The 21,436-nt window shown below is 39.5% G+C and overlaps 1 protein-coding gene and 1 non-coding gene across 2 annotated transcripts in view; both read left to right on the top strand.

Moving 5' to 3' along the window:
• Nucleotides 1–1,229: 1,229 nt before the first annotated feature.
• LOC104654552 overlaps nucleotides 1,230–21,436 on the top strand; it is a 58,710-nt gene continuing 38,503 nt past the window's right edge. Inside the window, exons 1-2 of the transcript XR_004058295.1 lie at nucleotides 1,230–1,427; nucleotides 6,755–6,828. This is a non-coding gene — a transcript (uncharacterized LOC104654552). The remainder of the gene's footprint in view (nucleotides 1,428–6,754; nucleotides 6,829–21,436) is intronic.
• Nucleotides 8,020–11,498, top strand: RAB9B (RAB9B, member RAS oncogene family). Its single transcript, XM_030933604.1, has one exon. It carries the CDS (start codon nucleotides 8,037–8,039, stop codon nucleotides 8,640–8,642), a length of 606 nt encoding a protein of 201 aa, XP_030789464.1. The 5' UTR covers nucleotides 8,020–8,036; the 3' UTR covers nucleotides 8,643–11,498.

Raw genomic sequence — 21,436 nt, 5'->3', positions numbered from 1 at the left:
CATGTCCTATGCAGCAAGCATTGCCCTAGGCTCTGTGCATACGGTGGTGAACATAAACGTTGTCCTTGACCTCATACCAAACTTCCCTATCATACTAAACTTCCCTACCACTATAGTTTAGTAGGGAAGACAGCCATCAACCAAATAATCATACACTTAAATGTACCACCAAAAATGGGTAAGTGTTATGAAGGAAAAACACAGCAAGTTACAGGAGGCTACAAGAGTATAAACTGGGGCATCATCTCTATTCTGGGATTATCAAGAAAGGTTATCCTGAGAAGTTACATTTAAGCTGGGGCCTGCGGAGATTGATCGCACGATTGCCTTGTCAAGAGATAGAGGAAAAGTGGCCTAGATGGAAGTAGCGGGTATGTGTGAGGGCCTGCAGGGGCCATGAGATGAGTGAGGGCCTGTGCCACAAGGACACAGGGTTTCAGACAATAGGGAAGCTTCAGAGATGGATCTGCCTGACAGAGAGGTGGAGTGCAGGCTAAATGACCTCAGAAGCTTTGTCCTTCTTCAATTCCAGGGGGAAAAAATCACAAACTAGTTGGAGGTACCAGAGGGCTACAGAAAACAACAAGAAGAGACTAGCTGGTCAGCTAGGCACAATTAAAACATCGAATTCTGCCCCAGCAGCAACTCCGGGAACTTCAAGTAATGCCCCCTGTGTGGCCCTCTAGAACCGTACCTGGTAAGAGTAAAGGGCAATGTGTCCTCTATGTCTGCAATACAGATGTAGACATTTTTTTTAATGGCCTGAGAATTTCATCAGCAGTAGCCAGCTGGAGGGCCTAGCAATGTGTTGTGATCATGTGTTTTCCTGAGTTATTTGAAACAACAGGGTGTATGTACTATCCTCTTGGCAAAATTAAAGGATTTTGAGCTAGGATAAATGAGGTAGATCAGAGGGTAATTGCAGGAAGTGGGGCAGTGGCTAGCTAGCCCTGCTTGAGGGCTTACGCCCCAGGCTGCAGAGGAGCTAAGTGGGAGAGCAATATTTGACGGTCTGTTGCCGCTGTGCCTAGTAATCGGCTAGGGGAGGAGAAGGAGGACAAGGGAGACCAGGGTTGAACGATGAGCATGAAAGAAGAGTGGGCGAGCCAGGGAGCGCTTGCTACATGGAGGGCGGGAGGCGGCTACACTGGGTCCCCAGCGCCAAGAAAGGGGCACGAGGAGGCGGCGCGGGCCCCGCCCCCTCCCCTGGCGAGCGCGGGCGCGGGCGCGAGACGCTGCGCGGCGGCAGCAGCGGGCGCGAGCTGCAGCTGTCAGGCCACCGAGGTCCAAGCCGCACTTGCTGCCCCATTGAGAACGAGGAGGCAGCAGGAGCAGTGACGGTGACACTAAGAAGCCGGACTCCCGGCACGCAGAACTGACCTACCTGGCACCCGCGGCCCTCTACTGTTTCCTTCCCATTGTGTTGGGTAAGGTGCCTGTGCGTGGGCAGGAACAGGGGCTAGGGGCTGGAGGACCCGGAAGGCCGGGAGGTGGGGGGCCTGTGAGAAGAGGGAGAAAGGAAAGCGTAGTTGATCCCGAGGACCACTCATAGCTTGGGAAAAGGGACTGAGCCGCTCCCGAGGTCGGAGTTGGGGGCAGGTGACAGTGCAGGGAGGCGTTGCTGAGTAATCCCGAGCTGCTGCCAGAGCCGGGCAGAGAGGCGCAGGGCTCCGTGGGGAGCGGGTGTGGCTCAGTGCGCATGCGCCACAGCCGACTCGCTCTAAGAGCTGGGGGTGAGGTGAGAGGACCTGGGTCGGAGGTAGTTGGGACTATGTGTGACATCTCACTTTCTAGGTCCGTCATGCTAACAGTGCCCCTGTCGTAGAGATGACAGCATTCTCGTCTCCTAAGGAAGCTTCTTTTCCTTGTGTTCAGCTCGCTTGATGTCATCCAAACCTTATCTACCTATTTGTCCCTGGGCAGTCTACTGGGGAAGAAGTGGCCTGGGGACGATGCTAAATTGCTATCTAGTGTGCCTTTGGGCTTATAGCCCTAGAGCTGTCGTTGTGAGGAGTGAAAGGTTAGACATGAGATTCCACATTGGACCCTTTGAGTTGCATATAGAATATAAATGTGGGCTTGAATGTAGGAATAGCGTTTCAGTGGCATGACAGCTGTGGCATTTGGAGTCGGCATGGATGTAGCTGATAACTTGTTAGCTCTGCAAAATGAATCCAGTGCGTCAGAGGGCTTCCCCGTTATGAAGCACCTACCACCACCACCAACGCCAAGTATTGGGTTGTATTGGAAACACACTCAAACATTCGATCATTTCTCATCCGTGTTGAATTTTACGTAAAGATAGCCGCGCCCAATTCTTCAGTGCAGTATTTCCAATTATTGTGCCAGCATTCAACAGTGAGTTGAGTAATCCTTACCAGTGTGTCGCCACAAGATGGGCTTTCCCCACAGGTCCAACCATGGCTCCTCCCCTGTACAGACTTCCAACAGTGCCACTCTCATCCAGTGCCTAGCCCTCCCCAGTTGCTATTCCCCTACCGAGCCCTGCAGTACACATGCCTTTCAAGACTTGCCTCCGAGCAATCTGCACTACTGATTTTGAGCATCATTCCACTCCATGGCAACTGAACTGATGCCAATTTGCTTTTCTGCCTGTCTTCTCTCCCTTATCATTCTAAAATGTACTATTTTCAAAGGTTCAACTTCTTTTCCTTCATTGTACTGCCTCCTCCCCCACCTCCACCCCCACCTCTAAGCATTCCCAACTAAATACAATAATTTAAATAAGGCTTTGTGGATGCAGGCACTGCAGATTCAGAAGGTTTCAAGTGTGTTAAAGAACAAAGAGCTGGGGAGTATTGGTTACAGAAATTCCTAATTCACCTTTCTGTCCAAGACTGAGACCCTGATGGGAAAAAAAAAAAAAAAAAAAAAAAAAAAAAAAAAAGTCAATAAACTATCCTTAGAGCATGCTCATTAATGTGTTTGTGGGAGTAGGAAAGGGCAATTGCATCTCTCTAATATTTGACTCAGTTAGAGCCAGATCTTTCTCTGAATGGGATCAAAATCAGAATAAGCGTTTTGGTCCAAATGCTTGCCCGATAGAGGACCCAGAAGGGATGCATAAGGCATTTGACTTTCCTATTTACATATTTAGTGTTATCAAAGAATTCATTTGCCTGCTTAATGCTACCTTGTTTAAAGGTTTGGATTAAATCTGGCATATTCTGGGGGAGGAAAAAATGATTTCATTTGCTTTTATACTATGCTAGTTCTTTTTAATATAAGTATGTACTAAAGGACATCACATTCGTTTTCAAACAATGATGAATGATTGTGGAGATGCCAGCGCCCACCTACAACATCAAGTGGAGATCATTATTCTGCTCTTGTTTTTGGTAGGAATGGGGAAATGTATATACTTATTTTTAAAATGTAAGAGTAAGGGGAGGAAAACTCGAGCATTTCCCTTGACTTTCAACAGGTGGAATTCCCATTACGTCCCATCCAGAAAATGATCGAGTCAAGTTCATAATTTCTGCTCTTTAGTCACCTTATAAATAATAGTATTTGGACATCTTACAGAACTATGGATCTATTTGTACCTTGGTATCAATTCATAGGCATTAATTCTGGGCACCTACCTAATCAGTTAATTGGTAAACAAATATTTATTATCTCTGTGGAGGATCCTGGTGCTGCACACTGAAGGGGCTTCAAAGATGTACACAAACAGTGAGCTTACTATCCAGGAATTTAAAATTGATCATGTAAGAAAGACAGGAACAAAATTTGTTAACAAAATAAGGCAGTATAATGATATTATTTCAACTGTAAACAATGAGATCCTGAGCTTGCATGTTAATTTGTAAACTCCCTGAGGCCAAGACCTTGCCTTAAATATTTATTAATTCCCAATGGTATCTACGCCCAGTGGATGTTTGAGTGATGAAGCTTTGCAAAGTAGATTGGGTGGGGAGAAACCAGAAGCAGGGAGAGAACTTTCACAATAGATTAGATGTGAGAAGGTGTGGGCCAAAATGAGGATGGTAGCACAGGACTAGAAAAATGATACTTCAAGGGAAAATCAGCAGGATTGAATGAAGGCAAGGAGACAAATCTAAACTGTATTCATTTTTCCTTCTAGCAAATAAATGGGAATTGGAGACAGTAGAGGAGAGTGGAGGGTTTCCTTAGTAAGGACACAACACACAATAGGCACTATAGTGTTTTCTCAAATATCAGTAGCAAGATTGGACCAGAAGACCCTGAAGGTCCTTTCAATGCTGAGACTCTGTGCCATATGCAGATGTTCAAGCTTGTTGAGAAACAAGGCATTCTCAAATATGGAAGAAAGCGAAAAGGAAGAATTCTTATACTTTCACTAGCAGGCCCTTTCTGAGAAGGGTTAATACAGAGCCATAAGGCCCGCACCAGTACGTGAAAGGAGGTGGAGGAGCCAGAGGAATAAAAATCTCAAACCAAATTTTTCAAAACATGCTTACAAATTTTTGCAAACTTCATAACTTTTCATTCTTCCCCAAATCCTGTTAAGTAGGGCAGGTATTATCTGCTCTATTTTTATGTAAGAAGATACTGAAACAGAAAGATTAAATGACCCGCCCAAGTTCATAAAATAAATGAATGGTGTAACAGTGAGGAAGATCCTGGTGTCCTGATTGCTGCCAGCTAGCTCAGTACTCTTGACACTGAACCACATTGCTTTTCCTCTTTTTTCCTTGGCATAGAGCCTATAGGCCCAGAAGTTATGTGTGTACATAACCAAATAGGGAATGCACAAGCAACTGCAGCATTATCTCAGACAGTTATTAATACATCATCATTATTCCTGGAGCTGAGCATTTGGTTTCCATATTCACTCAGTCCTTGACCTGTCTATTGAGTTTATCTGCAACTGAGAGAATAGGGTCAGTGAGTCTTTTAATGATGTGAACACCTGTTTGCTAGGAACTTAAGGAAGCTCATGTGGCATGGATGCTTAATACTAGCCATCAGAATCATGCCCAAGTTTGTACTTCTGTTACTTTTTAAAATGAGAGTTCAAGTGTTCTGCTCTGTAAAATTATCCTACAGACCGGTATAAAAAAATAAAAAGTGTGCTAACACTTGTTTCATCTTCATTTAAAGAAATGTTTGTTACTTGAGCTAATTCCAAAGACAGCAATTTGGGAGCAGGAAAAAGAGAACAACAATCAGGAATTGTAGGAAACTTGAGAATTCTGTAGAGTGTATATAAACCAAGAAGGAGTATAAAGCCTATCCATGGCCGGGCGCGGTGGCTCAAGCCTGTAATCCCAGCACTTTGGGAGGCCGAGGCGGGCGGATCACGAGGTCAGGAGATCGAGACCATCCTGGCTAACATGGTGAAACCCGTCTCTACTAAAAAAATACAAAAACTAGCCGGGCGAGGTGGCGGGCGCCTGTAGTCCCAGCTACTCGGGAGGCTGAGGCAGGAGAATGGCGTAAACCCGGGAGGCGGAGCTTGCAGTGAGCTGAGATCCGGTCACTGCACTCCAGCCTGGGCGGCAGAGCGAGACTCCGTCTCAAAAAAAAAAAAAAAAAAAAAAAAGCCTATCCATTTAGGAGATATTATTTAAATTCATAATTACTGATTTAGATATCTAGTGAATCCTTATTATAAGTTTTATCTGTATTTAGAAAATAACATGAGATTATTAAGCAGAAGTTTTTTTTTTTAAAGCTTCGTTCTTCCTCATTAAGAAATAACACTACACAGATCTAGGCACTGTTTTTCTTCTTAGACCAATACTCTTGATGCTGCTTAAATAAGACTCTTGCCATAATTAGTTATAATATTAAATGAATGTATATTTAAATTCAGTAACACTAGCTAAATATTAAAACTGGTTTTTAAGACAGAACCTACCGGGTGCAGCGGCTCACGCCTGTGATCCCAGCACTTTGGGAACATGAGACTGGCAGATCGTTTGAGCCCAGGAGTTTGAGAACAACCTGGGCAACATGGTGAAACTCCATCTCTACAAAAAATACAAAACTTACCCAGGCATGGTGGTGCGCACCTGTAGTCCCAGCTACTCAGAAGGCTGAGGTGGGAAGGTTACTTGAGCCCAGGAGGTCAAGGCTGCAGTGAGCCATGATTGCACCACTGCACTCCAGCCTGGGCAACAGAATGAGACCCTGTCTCAAATTTTAAAAAATAATAAATATAAGAGAAATGACCTAAACTAATTAATAAAATAATTAGCCAAAATAATATACTTTATTGTAAACAGGAAGCCCACAAACACAACTTTTTTCTGCTCTCTAATTATGTGGAATCAATTGCAGAGACAACCTTGAGACAGACTGGTGAGTGCACTAACAACTTTCTTGGAGATGGGAATGTTGGTAGGTATAAAGGGAAGAAGTTTCATCTCTGACTTAGGATTTAAACATACCTTAGATTGCTCTGTACTTTCCTTTTCCTGAATGTCATCTATTGTGAATATCGTATACTTTCTTTAGTTTGCTTTTACTTTGAATAGAGAATTCAATTGACAGACAATATAAAAAGTTAAAAAATTATATAAATTACAAATTAGGACAAGTTAAAGTTCTTGGAATAAAATTATTTTGCTTATGTTAAGCCTAGGTAGTATTTTGAACTTTTATTTTTGAAAAGCACCCTCTATAGGTTACCTCAGGTTGCTGTGGGTTCTTTTTTTTCTGACTTGAATATATTTTTATATATAGACTTAACATTATTTTATTATAGATTTTTTAAAATAATGTTTTCTATTCTGTTTTATAGCACCCTAAAAAGAAAGAATAAAACAGCAACAGGAAAAAAAGGAAAATATTTAAATTGTGACAAAAACCCACTGGGTAGGTATTTCAAGGGGGCACACTGTGGATTTGGGATATTTTAATATTTGATCTCTTAAAAACGAATATTAGAAAAATATATAGCTAGTACACAGGCATTCCAAAATCATTTTAAGGGAAACTAAATTTTGTAAAATTATATTCAAATATGTGTGCTTCCAGAAACTGTTTTGCATGCACTCCTTTGATTAGTGGTTCGTTTTCATCCCTTTGGGTCTATTGTATTAATATCATCCAATTAACTTCATCACTGTTGAGTTCCCACAATAGGCCTAGTGTGAAAGTACCTAACAGAATATAGGAAAAGGTAGTATTCATTCAGTAAGCATTTGATCTTTTTATTTTAAGATACATTCTAGGTATTCCATATGTAGACATGTTGTGGAGGTAACAAGTAGGTTACTGTATAAACATTAGCACTTTAAATTTTACAGTATGTTTTCAAGTGTTGCTATTATAGAATTAAAACCTAAATCCAAAAACTAATAAGCTATTCAAGATTTCCTTCCTTCATGACAGCTGTTATATTAATATCAGTCAATTGTCATCAACTTAAATGCCATTGTTCCATGAAGAAAAAAATTACTTGAGAGGGTGTTCCTATCAATGCAAGTATAATGGGGTAAATGCCTGAAGAAATGTAACCTTGTTCTCTCTTTCAAATTCTGGGGTCCAGTCTAATTCTGGCCCAGACCTCTACCAACAGAATCAAGAATCCAGTTTATGTAGCTTTCTCTTCTCAGTAATTCTTGTATCCATCAGGAGCAGACTTCAAACCCCAAGTCAATTTCATCCTATTTGCCTATTGTTTGGAACTGTCCAAACCAGAAGCTAAAGTTGTCACACATTTGAGTGGCATTCTTGTTCTAGGCTTCCTCTCCTAGAACAGGGTCAGAACTGAACCAAATTACAGGACCATCTGCTAGTCCATTTACCCATGGCACTCAGCCATTTTCCTGGCACGACAAAAGACCTCAGAAAAACAAGACCTATTTTTCCCCTTATGCAAAGTTAGTTTTATTTCTTCTGCTGTACTACATCAATTAATGAGCATAAATCAAGAGAAGTTGAATGAGAAGGCCTCATAATTCAGAGAAATTTGCTATGAAGTTAATTTCAGTTTCAGGTTTAACTGTTTTCCCTCCTACTTTTCCTTTTATTTTCAGGTTCTCTTGGTTACAAACTCCTTCCCTTCTGGTGCTGCAAAAATGAGTGGGAAATCCCTGCTCTTAAAGGTCATTCTCTTGGGTGATGGTGGAGTTGGGAAAAGTTCGCTTATGAACCGTTATGTAACCAACAAATTTGACTCCCAGGCTTTTCACACCATAGGGGTAGAGTTCTTAAATCGAGATCTGGAGGTAGATGGACGCTTTGTAACCCTCCAGATCTGGGACACTGCAGGGCAGGAACGTTTCAAGAGCCTTAGGACACCCTTCTACAGGGGAGCAGACTGCTGCCTCTTGACCTTCAGCGTGGATGATCGGCAGAGCTTCGAGAATCTTGGTAACTGGCAAAAAGAATTTATTTACTATGCAGATGTGAAGGACCCTGAGCATTTCCCCTTTGTAGTTCTGGGTAACAAGGTAGACAAAGAGGATAGGCAAGTGACTACTGAGGAGGCGCAAGCCTGGTGCATGGAGAATGGGGATTACCCTTATTTAGAAACTAGTGCCAAAGATGATACTAATGTGACAGTGGCCTTTGAAGAAGCTGTCAGGCAGGTGTTGGCTGTAGAGGAACAGCTGGAGCATTGCATGTTGGGTCACACCATTGACTTGAACAGTGGCTCCAAAGCAGGGTCTTCATGCTGTTAAAGATAGGGAGCCTTTTAAAAATATGCCCCAAATTGGTCAGTCAGTAGTGTAAGAATAACTGTGCCCCTCTAAGAGTGCACACACACACACACACACAAGAGGGTAAGAGACAAGGTTCTGATTGTGAAACAGAGCCTTTCAAATTGAAGTGTAGATCTATAAAAAAAAAGAAAAGAAAAAAAAAAAGCTCTATCAAGCCAAGTGTATTTTGTGTAATTTCTGCTATTTCCCCTTCATGTCTGTCTCAGGACATATCAGAAAGTTTTAGTCCTGAGACAGTTAAATATTTTTTAAATCACAATTTAGACCTAGAACCCAGCTGCATGAAGGAGTTAAAGAGCTACAACTATTTCTTAAAGTGTTCCATTAATCAACTAACAAATGTCACTATCAGACTCTTGCCAAGCAGTTTCTGACATTTCTGCCAAAGGGGAAAAAATCAGACTTTGAGCTGTATTACAGTAAAAATAATAATGCAAATAAGGATTCCTAGGCTTGAATTATAAAGAAGTTGTAATGATTAGGAGTGCAAAAGTATAATGATATACACTGACTTGTTTAAATCCTTATGTATGGTTTGCTCCCATCTGAGCTTTTCAAAAAATACCATCTCAGTAAGAGATACTCTAATGACCCTGGCAATTGATTATACTTCTTGTGTTTGAAGTCATAGGATACTAGTGAATGGATTATGCTTAAATATGCCAACCACCTTTGCAAATAAATGGTTGGTCTGCTTTTCCTTCCTAAGTCTACTTTTGCTGCATAGAGATGTTGCTTCTCTGACAACCTCTTACCAATTTAGCAATGCTGCTTAGTATATGAAATTGGATGCAGTGCTCTCTGCTCATAATTTAGATGGTCCTTCGATCCAACATGCTGGGCTCATGGAGAAGGCTTCAGAAAAGATTGGGGGATAATGAACTTTTCTCACAGGGCTCCTTAACTCAAATATTTGTTGTAGAAGAAGGAACTGGTTTCTTATATGTTGCACTATATGTTCAACTAGCCTAATTAGGACATTGAAAGTGACAGAAGAGCAGATTTTAACCCAGTGTTAGAATGAATTTCCCATAATCAGAGTTGTCCAACAGTGGAATGGACTGCCTTAATAATGAGCTCCCTGCCTCTGAAAATATTCACTGGATGACCATCTGTTAGAATACCATAAAAAGATTTTCTGTACTGGCTACATGTTCAGTATAAAGTCCTTTCTGGCTCTAAGTTCTATGAATCTATAAATTACATCAGTGCCATGCTGTGGTTAGATTTATCTGATGATAACAGCTAAGACTATGGAGAGGGACTTTTAAAATTCTCAAACCATTCTGTGATCAATCTTTAACAGCAACTACATAGCTCTTCCTTTTGCTTTTGCACTGTGGCCGAAAAAATTCTTGAGCTCTGAGTAATCTTTATGTGCACTGATAAAAAACATCTTAAAGCTCCCATATTAAATATAAAAATGGTTTGACAATTTTTGATTACCATGACTGCCAGTTATATACTGTATTATGAATATGCAGTGTGGTTCTTGTTGGTTGATCTGTGTATCCTGCATAGATTTTAATCTGTACTTTAAAACATCTATGATAAAAATAGTGACAGACAAAAATTACCCCAAAAAGAGACCTAGGCCAGGAAGGGGGTGGGAGCTTTCATAGGAATACAGCCTAGAACTCTCCATTGTAGCCACATATGGAATCAGCCTTACTTACATGTAGGACCTTTGTGCTTTAAGAGCTCTGGGACATATTGGCAAAATAGAAAAAAAGAGGACAGTATTTCAACCCAGTCATACTCAATATTTCCAATGAAGATATAATCCTTACCCCATTGTTCAATTAACTTTGATGCCAGAAGTCAAAGCCAGAACTGGGACCCCACAGCTCTTAAGTACTGGTCCCTATCCTGCCTATGCCTATAGCCAGCCACACTGGTTTCCAAGTTCTATGATCATTTTGCTACAATCATGTTAGGGTGAAAATCTGTATGTCAGAACTGTTAAATGCTAATTATTTTCAAGTGCATGAGACCTGGGGCCTTCTCTTTCTACTTGCACTCTGCTTATACTAGTTTCTATTTGTAGATCTCAGGTCTTCATCATAAGGACCTCCATCAACTCACAAAAGTACTTGTCTCTATTAGAGTGGCATGTGGTCATTTGAGTTAAAAAAAAATTACATGGGTATCAGATTCATAGGCATCCTGTCCATCTAAGACAAGTGTTAATCTTATTGGTCCATCAACTGGAGCCCCTTTCCTCTTAGCCATACCATTATTTTCTGCCAAATTACCATTCAATATCTTAGTGAAAGCACTCAACATTAAGTGACATAAACAGTGGCATTTGGGTAAGCAACACTCAGTGGGGTGCTGACATATAGTTTGGGTAAGATTAAAAAACACCAAAGGCTGAAATCTGTGAGTACCAAGAACTGTGCATATAGGTTTAGAAATTGACTGTGTACCCTAGAATGTGCAGTGTAATATTTTCAATAGGTGTTTTTTTAAGAACACTAGATTTTTGGAATAATATATTTCTAATTAGGACTATACTGTTTTTCAATGGTCTGTTAAAACATCATACAGAATATTTATTTAGTTTATTGTCATGTATTGGCTAACTTTTAGGGGCCTCAGATTCCATATGTCTTCAGTGGATTGATGAATATCAGGTTAATTTGTGCCTGCCCCAGCCATCTCTACTTTATTCTGAGGTATTCCACAATCCTCTTGTTGCAGGTGCTGCTAAAAAAGAATCTCAAAATTGTGTATCAAATATTTTCTTTCGACTGTAAAAAATCATCTGTGTTAAAGTGAATAAAAAGTGCATTTTGAATAACCAACACACAATGTTTGTGTTTCTTCCCTCCCTTTGTCTTTTTGAGCAATGAGTGGGTGTGATGGACAGTACTTATTAATCAAGTCACTCTTTCAGGCTGCACTGGATGTGGCCTCTGGATCATGTTTCATGTGGTACTCCAAGCAGCCACTACCTAGTGATCAGATACTGCTATACTGATTGTGAATCAAACTCTAAAGATTGGGGCAAGGAGGTCCTTTTTATTTTATACCACTTTCTTTCTATTTATTTAGTTATTAGAGACAGGGTCTCTCCATTGCTCAGGCTGGAGTTCAGTGACGCAATCATGGCTCATAGCATCCTCAAACTCATGGGCTCAACCACTTTCTAATGCATGATGTATATTGGGACTGGAAATTGAATCTTAACTTTCCACTTTATTTCTTTATTATAATTTAAAACCATTACTTAATGGATACAATGTACACTATTCTGCTGATGGGTACACTAAAAACCCAGATTTCAATCTGCAATATATCCATGTAACAAAACTGCACTTGTGCCCCCTAAATTTATACAAATAAAAGGAAAAAAATTAAACAAAGTTGCATAAAAAAATAAAATAAATGTTAAACCATCGCAAAATATAAACAGAGTAGGTATATTCCCTTTATTTTCCTGACTGGTGAATTGTCCAGACCTTAGGAAAACATGAAAATATAGGTGAAACAAGTAAGAAAAGCAAAGAATAATTTTGTTAAATATTCTGTTCTCTTGCCTCTCACATATTGGATTTTAAAGATATATTAGCACCCAATGACTTGAATATACATAATGGCAGTTTTTAAATTGGACACAAGTCTTTCCACAGCATATATAGTTTCATTACATTGGTTCCATCTGCCACAGATTTCACTCTCTTCTCCTCTCTGTCTACTTTTGCCTGTTGCAACTTTGGGCAGTCGAAATTGGGGGTGGGAAATTTGTTGGGAAACAGATTTTTTTCCCCACATGTACCATTTCCATCTCTGAGGATTATAATTTAACACATTATCAGACCATGCTTCAAATGCAGCACCCCAAATCATTTTGACTAGTCTATAATGATGCAACTTTTAGAATATAGAAAGTCATAGATTTATAAGCCACTTAATAAGGATTTGTTCATTCGTAACTGATTTTTTTTTTTTTTTTTTTTTTTTTTTTTTTTTTTTGAGATGGGATCTCTCTCTGTCACCCAGGCTGGAGTGCAGTGGCCTGATCTCAGGTCACTGCAACCTCGGCCTCCCGGGCTCAAGCAAGTCTCATGCCTCAGTCTCCCTAATAGCTGGGATTACAGGCGCCCACCACCACACCTGGCTAATTTTTGTATTTGTTGTAGAGACAGGGTTTCACCATGTTGGCCAGGCTGGTCTCAAACTCCTGGCCTCAAGTGATCCACCCACCTGGCCCTCCAAAGTGCTGGGATGACAGGTGTGAGCCAATGTGCCAGGGCCAATAACTGATATTTTAAAAACAGAATACTAACTTCCTGTCTTTGCTGTTTCTCTGCCTGATTCATAACCCAGTGGGAAATCTCCTCATGATGTCTTAAGAAACAGTATGGTCTCATTTTTTGGAAATGGTTTGGCGATAGTCCTTCCAGAAAGAGGAAGGTGTGGAATACATAATTTGTCTTCCATCTTGTAACTATATTTTTAAAACACACTGGAAAATTGAGGTATCAATTTGAGTAATTTCAAGCTGGGAGGTGGGATGGACATCTCTCCTTTCATTTGAATTACCCAAAGTAGATCTTGCAGCAGTTTTTTTCCTCAGTGATCTAGATAATCATTTCACTTTTTTTCTGTCCTTGCTGTGGAAATGTAAAGTTTACTACAGTGCAATGTTTTTCTTACACTTGATTTTAGGGCAGATAAACTGTAATATACTGTCTTAGTCCATTTGGGCTGCCTTAACAAAATACCATAAGCTTGGTAGGCAATAAACTACAGAAATTTATTTCTCAGCTCTGGAGGCTAGGAAGTCCAAAATCAAGGTATCCTCAGATTCAGAATCTGGTGAGGTCCTGATTTCTGGTTCACAGATGGCACCTTCTAGCTGTGTGGAAGGGGGAAGGGGTTTCTCTTGGGCCTCTTTTATAAGGACACTAATCCCATTCATGAGGGATTCACCCTTGTGACCTAATCACCTTCCAAAGACCCCATCTCCTTATAATGCCATAACATTGGAGGTTAGGATTTCAACCTATGAATTTTGGGGGGGGGGGCACACAAACATTCAGATCATAGCATACACCTTTTGATAAAACTATAATGTGCATGATTTGGGATATTCACTAATGTTTTATTTTTCCAAACTGGTCACTTTAATTTCCTCAAGTTTCCATCACCAAAAGAACTCTCATTCTTTACTACTTTCTCTTTAAGAGAAGGAAGGGATAATGACAAAAGCTATGCATGTTTACGGAATAAAAGAAAAATTATTAAATGCCCTCTTACTGATATGCTTGCAAAAACTGGTGAGCAAGGATCTCTTATTCTGCTAGTGATAGTAGTGGTAATAATGTGTGAAAGGGTTTTTTTTAAAGGGGACAAGAAGTTACTTAATATTTTCCCAGTGAAAACAAGCATCTTCACAGCTCAAGATGTGGTGTCGTCACCTGTAGCCATATAGGAACTGCTGCAGTGATCTTTGTGTCTTCATAAATCTCTTTGCCTTCTCCAAGGAAACACAGAATGATGATTCAGTTATATATAAAAGCCTTTTAAAACAGTGGGTTTTGTGTGTACAAGCATGTGTATTTTTAAGTAATCTGCCAGTTCCTTTCGTGCTCTATGAACTATGGGTAAATGTGTAATGGGTCTCACTATAGCGCTCCTGAATTTTAATCAGAGCTGCCAAGCTGTGCCGCCTCTAGTTAATTGATTGATAAAAAGAATTGGGAAATGCTGCCTTAATGAAAGAAATAGTTCTTAGTTCAACATTAGATATATTGATTAGAGTAAAAATACAAATCATGCCTTCCTGTGGTGCATTCATGAGGAAGCAAGAAACAGGCTTATATCATCTCTTTTCTCTTACATTGTTCCTGGCTGCCTTAGAAACGATATATCCAAGGGTGTGTCCTGTAATTTGCTGTTTGCATGATATTGTATTGAAGGGTTTACCGCAATTACCCATATTGCTAAACATTTAATAAAGCATTAATTGCTAGACATTTAGGTTGTTTTACAGCTGCCTTCTTTTCATAAAATAAAGCAGCAGTGAAGTTCTTTAATATCAATCTTAATTCTCACCTCTGTTTATTTCCTACTAGTAAAATTTCTAGGTCAAAGAGTATGAATTTTTTATTAATTTTAATATATACTGGCAAATTGGCCTCTAGAAACTTATCCCAAATGACATCAACACCAGTAGAATAAGAGGAAGACTATCTTTCCAACACCCAAATGTATGGACTATTATCTTCCTTTTTAACTCCATATGTGCAGTTCAATGGGTGAAAACATGATCTCATGTTGTCATTTACATTTATTTAATTCTTTGAGAGTAATTGTTTATATATTTATTGCCCATTTTTATTTTTCCTTGAGTGAATGGACCTTATGGGGATTGGGGAACATTCATTTTTGTTTCTTATTGATTCCAAGGAAATATTTTTTTATATTGTGGGTATTAACCTTTGATCTTATCCACATTGCCGGTTTTCTGCAATGCCCTCCCATAGCTCTTGCCTTTTAATTTTGTTTATGCTATTTTAAAAATACACTGCCATATTATAGAAAAGGTTATGTTCTGGGCCGGGCGCGGTGGCACAAGCGTGCAATCCCAGCACTTTGGGAGGCCGAGGCGGGCGGATCACAAGGTCAGGAGATCAAGACCATCCTGGCTAACACGGTGAAACCCCGTCTCTACTAAAAAATACAAAAAAAAAAAAAAAAAAAACTAGCCGGGCGAGGTGGCGGGCGCCTGTAGTCCCAGCTACTCGGGAGGCTGAGGCAGGAGAATGGCGTGAACCCGGGAGGCGGAGCTTGCAGTGAGCTGAGATCCGGCCACTGCACTCCAGCCTGAGCGACAGAGCGAGACTCCGCCTCAAAAAAAAAAAAAAAAGAAAAGGTTATGTTATGATTAATTAGAAAACTATGGTGGTTTGGGGAAAGAGAAGTGCTTATTTGATTTGTCCTTTGTTTCTGATTATACTTGAGACTGCTTTTGTTTAGAAAGGTTATGAATCTAAGCTTCGGTCACCATGATACAAGAATTGCTAAAAATAAAAAATACAAAATATTCATTCATCCAGGTGCTTTAATTGCATGATGTCGAATGACTGGTTTGAATTGAGTTCATTGCTGTAATAAACAGGTTATTCCGAAGCCTTGTGTTAAGTATAAATGCAGAGATAAAAACAGTTCCACTTTCAACCACAAGGGGGCAATAAAGACCGGTTAGTGTTCTGCCGCAGACTCTATATATAAAATTATATATATACTTTATAAATATAAACTTTATTATTTATTTATTTATAGTATATATTTATATATCTTTAGTACATATTATATATTTATATATGTACTATATATGTATTATATATTTATATATATATATATACTTTAAGTTCTGGGTTACATGTGCAGAACATGCAGTTTTGTAACATAGGTATACACGTGCCACAGTGATTTGCTGCACCCATCATCCCATCACCTACATTAGGTATTTCTCCTAATGTTATCCCTCCCCTAGCCCCCCACCCCCCACAGGCCCCGGTGTGTGATGTTCCCCTCCCAGTGTCCATGTGTTCTTATGGTTGAACTCCCACTTATGAGTGAGAACATGCAGAGTTTGGTTTTCTGATCTTGTGATAGTTTGCTGAGAATGATAGTTTCCAGCTTCATCCATGTCCTGCCAGAGGACACGAACTCATCCCTTTTTATGGCTGCATAGTATTCCATGGTGTATATGTGCCACGTCTTCTTAATCCAGTCTATCATTGATGGACATTTGGGTTGTTTCCAAGTCTTTTCTATTGTGAATAGTGCCACAATAAACATACGTGTACATGTGTCTTTATAGTGTAATGATTTATAATCCTTTGGGTATATGTCCAATAATAGAATTGCTGGGTCAAAAGGTATTTCTAGTTCTAAATCCTTGAGGAATTGCCACACTGTCTTCCAAAATGGTTGAACTAATTTACACTCCCACCAACAGTGTAAAAGCATTCCTATTTTTCTACAATCTTTCCAGCATCTGTTGTTTCCCAACTTTTTAGTGATCACCATTCTAACTGGCTTGAGAAGGTATCTCATTGTGGTTTTGATTTGCATTTCTCTAATGACCAGTGATGATGAGCCTCTTTTATATGTATGTTGGCTGAATAAATGTCTTCTTTTGAGAAGTGTCTGTTCATATCCTTTGCCCATTTTTTGATGGGGTTGTTGGCTTTTTCTTGTAAATTTGCTTAAGTTCTTTGTAGATTCTGGATATTAGCCCTTTGTCAGATGAGTAGATTGCAAAAATTTTCTCCCATTCTGTAAGTTGCCTGTTCACTCTGATGATAGTTTCTTTTGCTGTGCAGAAGCTCTTTAGTTTAATTAGATCCCATTTGTCAGTTTTGGCTTTTGTTGTCATTGCTTTTGGTGTTTTAGACTTGAAGTCTTTGCCCATTGCCTATGTCCTCAATGGTATTGCTCAGGTTTTCTTCTGGGTTGTTTATGGTCCTAGGTCTTACGTTTAAGTCTTTAATCCATCTTGAATTAATTTTTGTATAAGGTGTAAGAAAGGGGTACAGTTTCAGCTTTCTACTTACGGCTAGCCAGTTTTCCCAGTACCATTTATTAAATAGGGAATCCTTCCCCCATTTCTTGTTTTTGTCAGGTTTGTCAGAGATCAGATGGTTATAGATGTGTGGTGTTATTTCTGAGGCCTCTGTTCTGTTCCATTGGTCTCTATATCCGTTTTGGTACCAGTACCATGCTGTTTTGGTTATTGTAGCCTTGTAATAAAGTTTGAAGTCAGGTAGCGTGATGCCTCCAGCTTTGTTCTTCTTGTCCAGGATTGTCTTGGCTATGCGAGCTCTTTTTTGGTTCCATATGAAGTATAAAGTAATTTTTTCCAACTCTGAAGAAAGTTACTGATAGCTTGATGGGGATAGCATCGAATCTATAAATTACTTTGGGCGGTAAGGCCATTTTCACGATATCGATTCTTCCTATCCATGTGCATGGAATGTTTTTCCATTTGTTTGTGTCCTGTCTTATTTCCTTGAGCAGTGGTTTGTAGTTCCCCTTGAAGAGGTCCTTCACATCCTGTGTAAGTTGTATTCCTAGGTATTTTATTCTCTTTGTAGCAATGGTGACTGGGAGTTCACTCATGATTTGGCTCTCTGTTTGTCTGTTACTGGTGTATAGGAATGCTTGTGATTTTTGCACATTGATTTTGTATCCTTAGACTTTGCTGAAGTTGCTTATCAGCTTAAGGAGATTTTGGGCTGAGACAATGGGGTTTTCTAAATATACAATCATGTCATCTGCAAACAGAGACAATTTGACTTCCTCTCTTCCTATTTGAATACGCTATATTGCTTTCTCTTGCCTGATTGCCCTGGCCAGAACTTCTAATACTATGTCGAATAAGAGTGTTGAAAGAGGGCATCCTTGTCTTCTACTGGTTTTCCAAGGGAATGCTTCCAGTTTTTGCCCATTCAGTATGATATTGGCTGTGGGTTTGTCATAAATAGCTCTTACTATTTTGAGATACCTTCCACTGATATTGAGAGTTTTTAGCGTGAAAGACTGTTGAATTTTGTCAAAGGCCTTTTCAGCATCTATTGAGATAATCATGTGGTTTTTGTCATTGGTTCTCTTTATGTGATAGATTACATTTATTGATTTGTATATGTTAAACCAGCCTTGCATCCCAGGGACGAAGCTGACCTGATTGCTGAGGATAAGCTTTTTGATGTGCTGCTGGATTCGGTTTGCTAGTATTTTATTGAGGATTTTTGCATCGATGTTCATCAGGGATATTGGCCTAAAATTCTCTTTTTTTGTTGTGTCTCTGCCAGGATTTGGTATCAGGATGATGCTGGCCTCATAAAGTGAGTTAGGGAGGATCCCCTCTTTTTCTATTGTTTGGAATAGTTTCAAAAGGAATAGTGCCTGCTCCCCTTTGTACCTCTGGTAGAATTTGGCTGTGAATCCATCTGGTCCTGGACTTTTTTTGTTTTGTTTTGGTTGGTAAGCTATTAATTATTGTCTCAATTTCAGAACCTGTTGTTGGTCTATTCAGGGATTCAACTTCTTCCTGGTTTAGTCATGGGAGGGTGTATGTGTCCAGGAATTTATCCATTTCTTCTAGTTTTTTCTGGTTAATTTGGGTAGAGGTGTTTGTAGTATTCTCTGATGGTGGTTTGTATTTCTGTGGGATTGGTTGTGATATCCCTTTATCATTTTTTATTGCGTCTATTTGATTCTTCTCTCTTTTCTTCTTTTTTAGTCTTGCTAGCATTCTATCTATTTTGTTGATCTTTTAAAAAAAAAACAGCTCCTGGATTCACTGATTTTTTGAAGGGTTTTTTGTGTCTCTATCTCCTTCAGTTCTGATCTGATCTTAGTTATTTCTTGTCTTCTTTTAGCTTTTGAATTTGTTTGCTCTTGCTTTTCTAGTTCTTTTAATTGTGATGTTAGGGTGTTGATTTTATATCTCTCCTGCTTTCTCTTGTGGGCATCTAGTGCTGTAAATTTCCCTCTACACACTGCTTTAAATGTGTCCCAGAGATTCTGGTATGTTGTGTCTTTGTTCTCATTGGTTTCAAAGAACATCTTTATCTCTGCCTTCATTTTGTTATGTACCCAATAGTCATTCAGGAGCAGGTTTTTCAGTTTCCATGTAGTTGTGCGGTTTTGAGTGAGATTCTTAATCCTGAGTTCTAATTTGATTGCATTGTGGTCTGAGAGACAGTTTGTTGTGATTTCTGTTCTTTTACATTTGCTGAGGAGTATTTTACTTCCAATTATGTGGTCAATTTTAGAATAAGTGTGATGTGGTGCTGAGAAGAATGTATATTCTGTTGCTTTGGGGTGGAGAGTTCTGTAGATGTCTATCAGGTTCACTTGGTCCAGAGTTGAGTTAGAGTCCTGAATATCCTTGTTAATTTTCTGTCTCATTGATCTGTCTAATATTGACAGTAGGGTGTTAAAGTCTCCCATTATTATTGTGTGGGAGTCTAAGTCTCTTTGTAGGTCTCTTAGAACTTGCTTTATGAATCTGGGTGCTCCTGTATTGGGTGCATATATATTTAGGATAGTTAGCTCTTCTTGTTGCATTGATCCCTTTACCATTATGTAATGGCCTTCTTTGTCTCTTTTGATCTTTGTTGGTTTAAAGTCTGTTTTATCAGAGACCAGGATTGTAACCCCTGCTTTTTTTCTTACTTACTTTCTATTTGCATGGTAGATCTTCCTCCATCCCTTTATTTTGAGCCTATGTGTGCCTTTGCACATGAGATGGGTCTCCTGAATACAGCACACTGATGGGTCTTGACTCTTTATCCAATTTGCCAGTCTTTGTCTTTTAATTGGGGCATTTAGCCCATTTACATTTAAGGTTAATATTGTTATGTGTGAATAAAGCAGAGGTTGCAGTGAGCCCAGATCACGCCACTCTACTGCAGCCTGGCAACAGAGAAAGAGTCCATCTCAAAAACAAACAAACAAACAAACAAAAACAAAAATAAAAAAACAGTTCTTGTGATATCATTGGTGACAGATTGCAGTATTTAACAGATGCTATATTAACTCTTTTTCTTAGATACTAGTTCTTCTAGTGTATTTAGTGTCTCACATATACTGATGCGTGTTTTCTTCTTTTTAATATCCACTCAATTTTAATTATGTTACCTTTTATTATTTTACATTGTATTTCAAAAAATGCTGTTACAGTTGCCTTAACTGCTCTATATGATCTGGAATAAAAGAACACTTAGAATTAGAAAAAAACAAAAAAACAGTTTTTTTAGAAGAATTCTAGAAAAGGAAGGTTGAGTCCAGTTTAGGGGTGAGGTGCAGATAATATGGTGATATGTGTGCCATTTTAGGTCAAATGTTGGAACAGACTCTAAGGTGCTTTGATCCAATCCCATCTTTTTATAGATAATAAAACTGACACTGGACTTGCTGGCTCAAGCCTGTAATCCCAGCACTTTGGGAGGCCAAGGCAGGCAGATCACGAGATGAGGAGATCAAGACCATCCTGGCCATAATGGTGAAACCCCGTCTCTACTAAAAATACAAAAATTAGCCAGAGGTGGTGGCATGTGCCTGTAATCCCAGCTACTTAGGAGGCTGAAAGCACAAGAAACACTTGAACCCGGGAGGTGTATCACACCACTGCACTTCAGCCTGGGTGATAGAGCGATACTCTGTCTCAAAAAAAACCTAAGGAACCGAGAAGCTGAGCAAATTGCTACAGGCAATCTGGGGCTACGGTTTTAACACTGTAGTTTGGAGGACACAGAGAGATAGGGATGGGGAAGTAATGAAACCTGAGATGCAAAAAAAGGAAAGGTTTGGTTTAAAGCAAAGCAGGGTTTAGGCATCACACAGTGGAAGGAGCAGAAGCAAACAGTAGCAAGCAGCTTTGGCCTGGAAGAAATTTTCCTAGAGTCTGTCGTATCCTTATTGTTCCTCCCAAAAGGAAGTAACCTTAGGAACTACTGAGAAGTTATGCCTCCGCAATAGTCTCTGACTTACTGAATAAACAAGAGCTACAGAAAATTGTTGTTAAAATCAAAGTTGTTGGTTTTTGTTAGTGACCCAAGTCTGATTAAAATTACCTAAATGATACAATCTAAGTGTCCCTACTAAATAGAACAAAGAAAGAGATACTTGACAGGGAGGATCACCAAGATCCTGCTACTCAGTCCCACACTCTCCTTGTTTCTTTCATGTAGAGATAAAATAAGAAAAATAGCTATCGGCAATCAACT

Source organism: Rhinopithecus roxellana, chromosome 7, assembly GCF_007565055.1.
Source record: "Rhinopithecus roxellana isolate Shanxi Qingling chromosome 7, ASM756505v1, whole genome shotgun sequence".
Lineage (NCBI taxonomy): Eukaryota > Metazoa > Chordata > Mammalia > Primates > Cercopithecidae > Rhinopithecus > Rhinopithecus roxellana.
Note: the sequence above shows the minus strand (reverse complement) of the source record. Positions and strands in the feature narration are given on the sequence as shown.

Excerpts from the sequence above, each read along its gene's own strand:
- RAB9B (XM_030933604.1), top strand. The coding sequence starts at position 8,037 with ATGAGTGGGAAATCCCTGCTCTTAAAGGTCATTCTCTTGGGTGATGGT.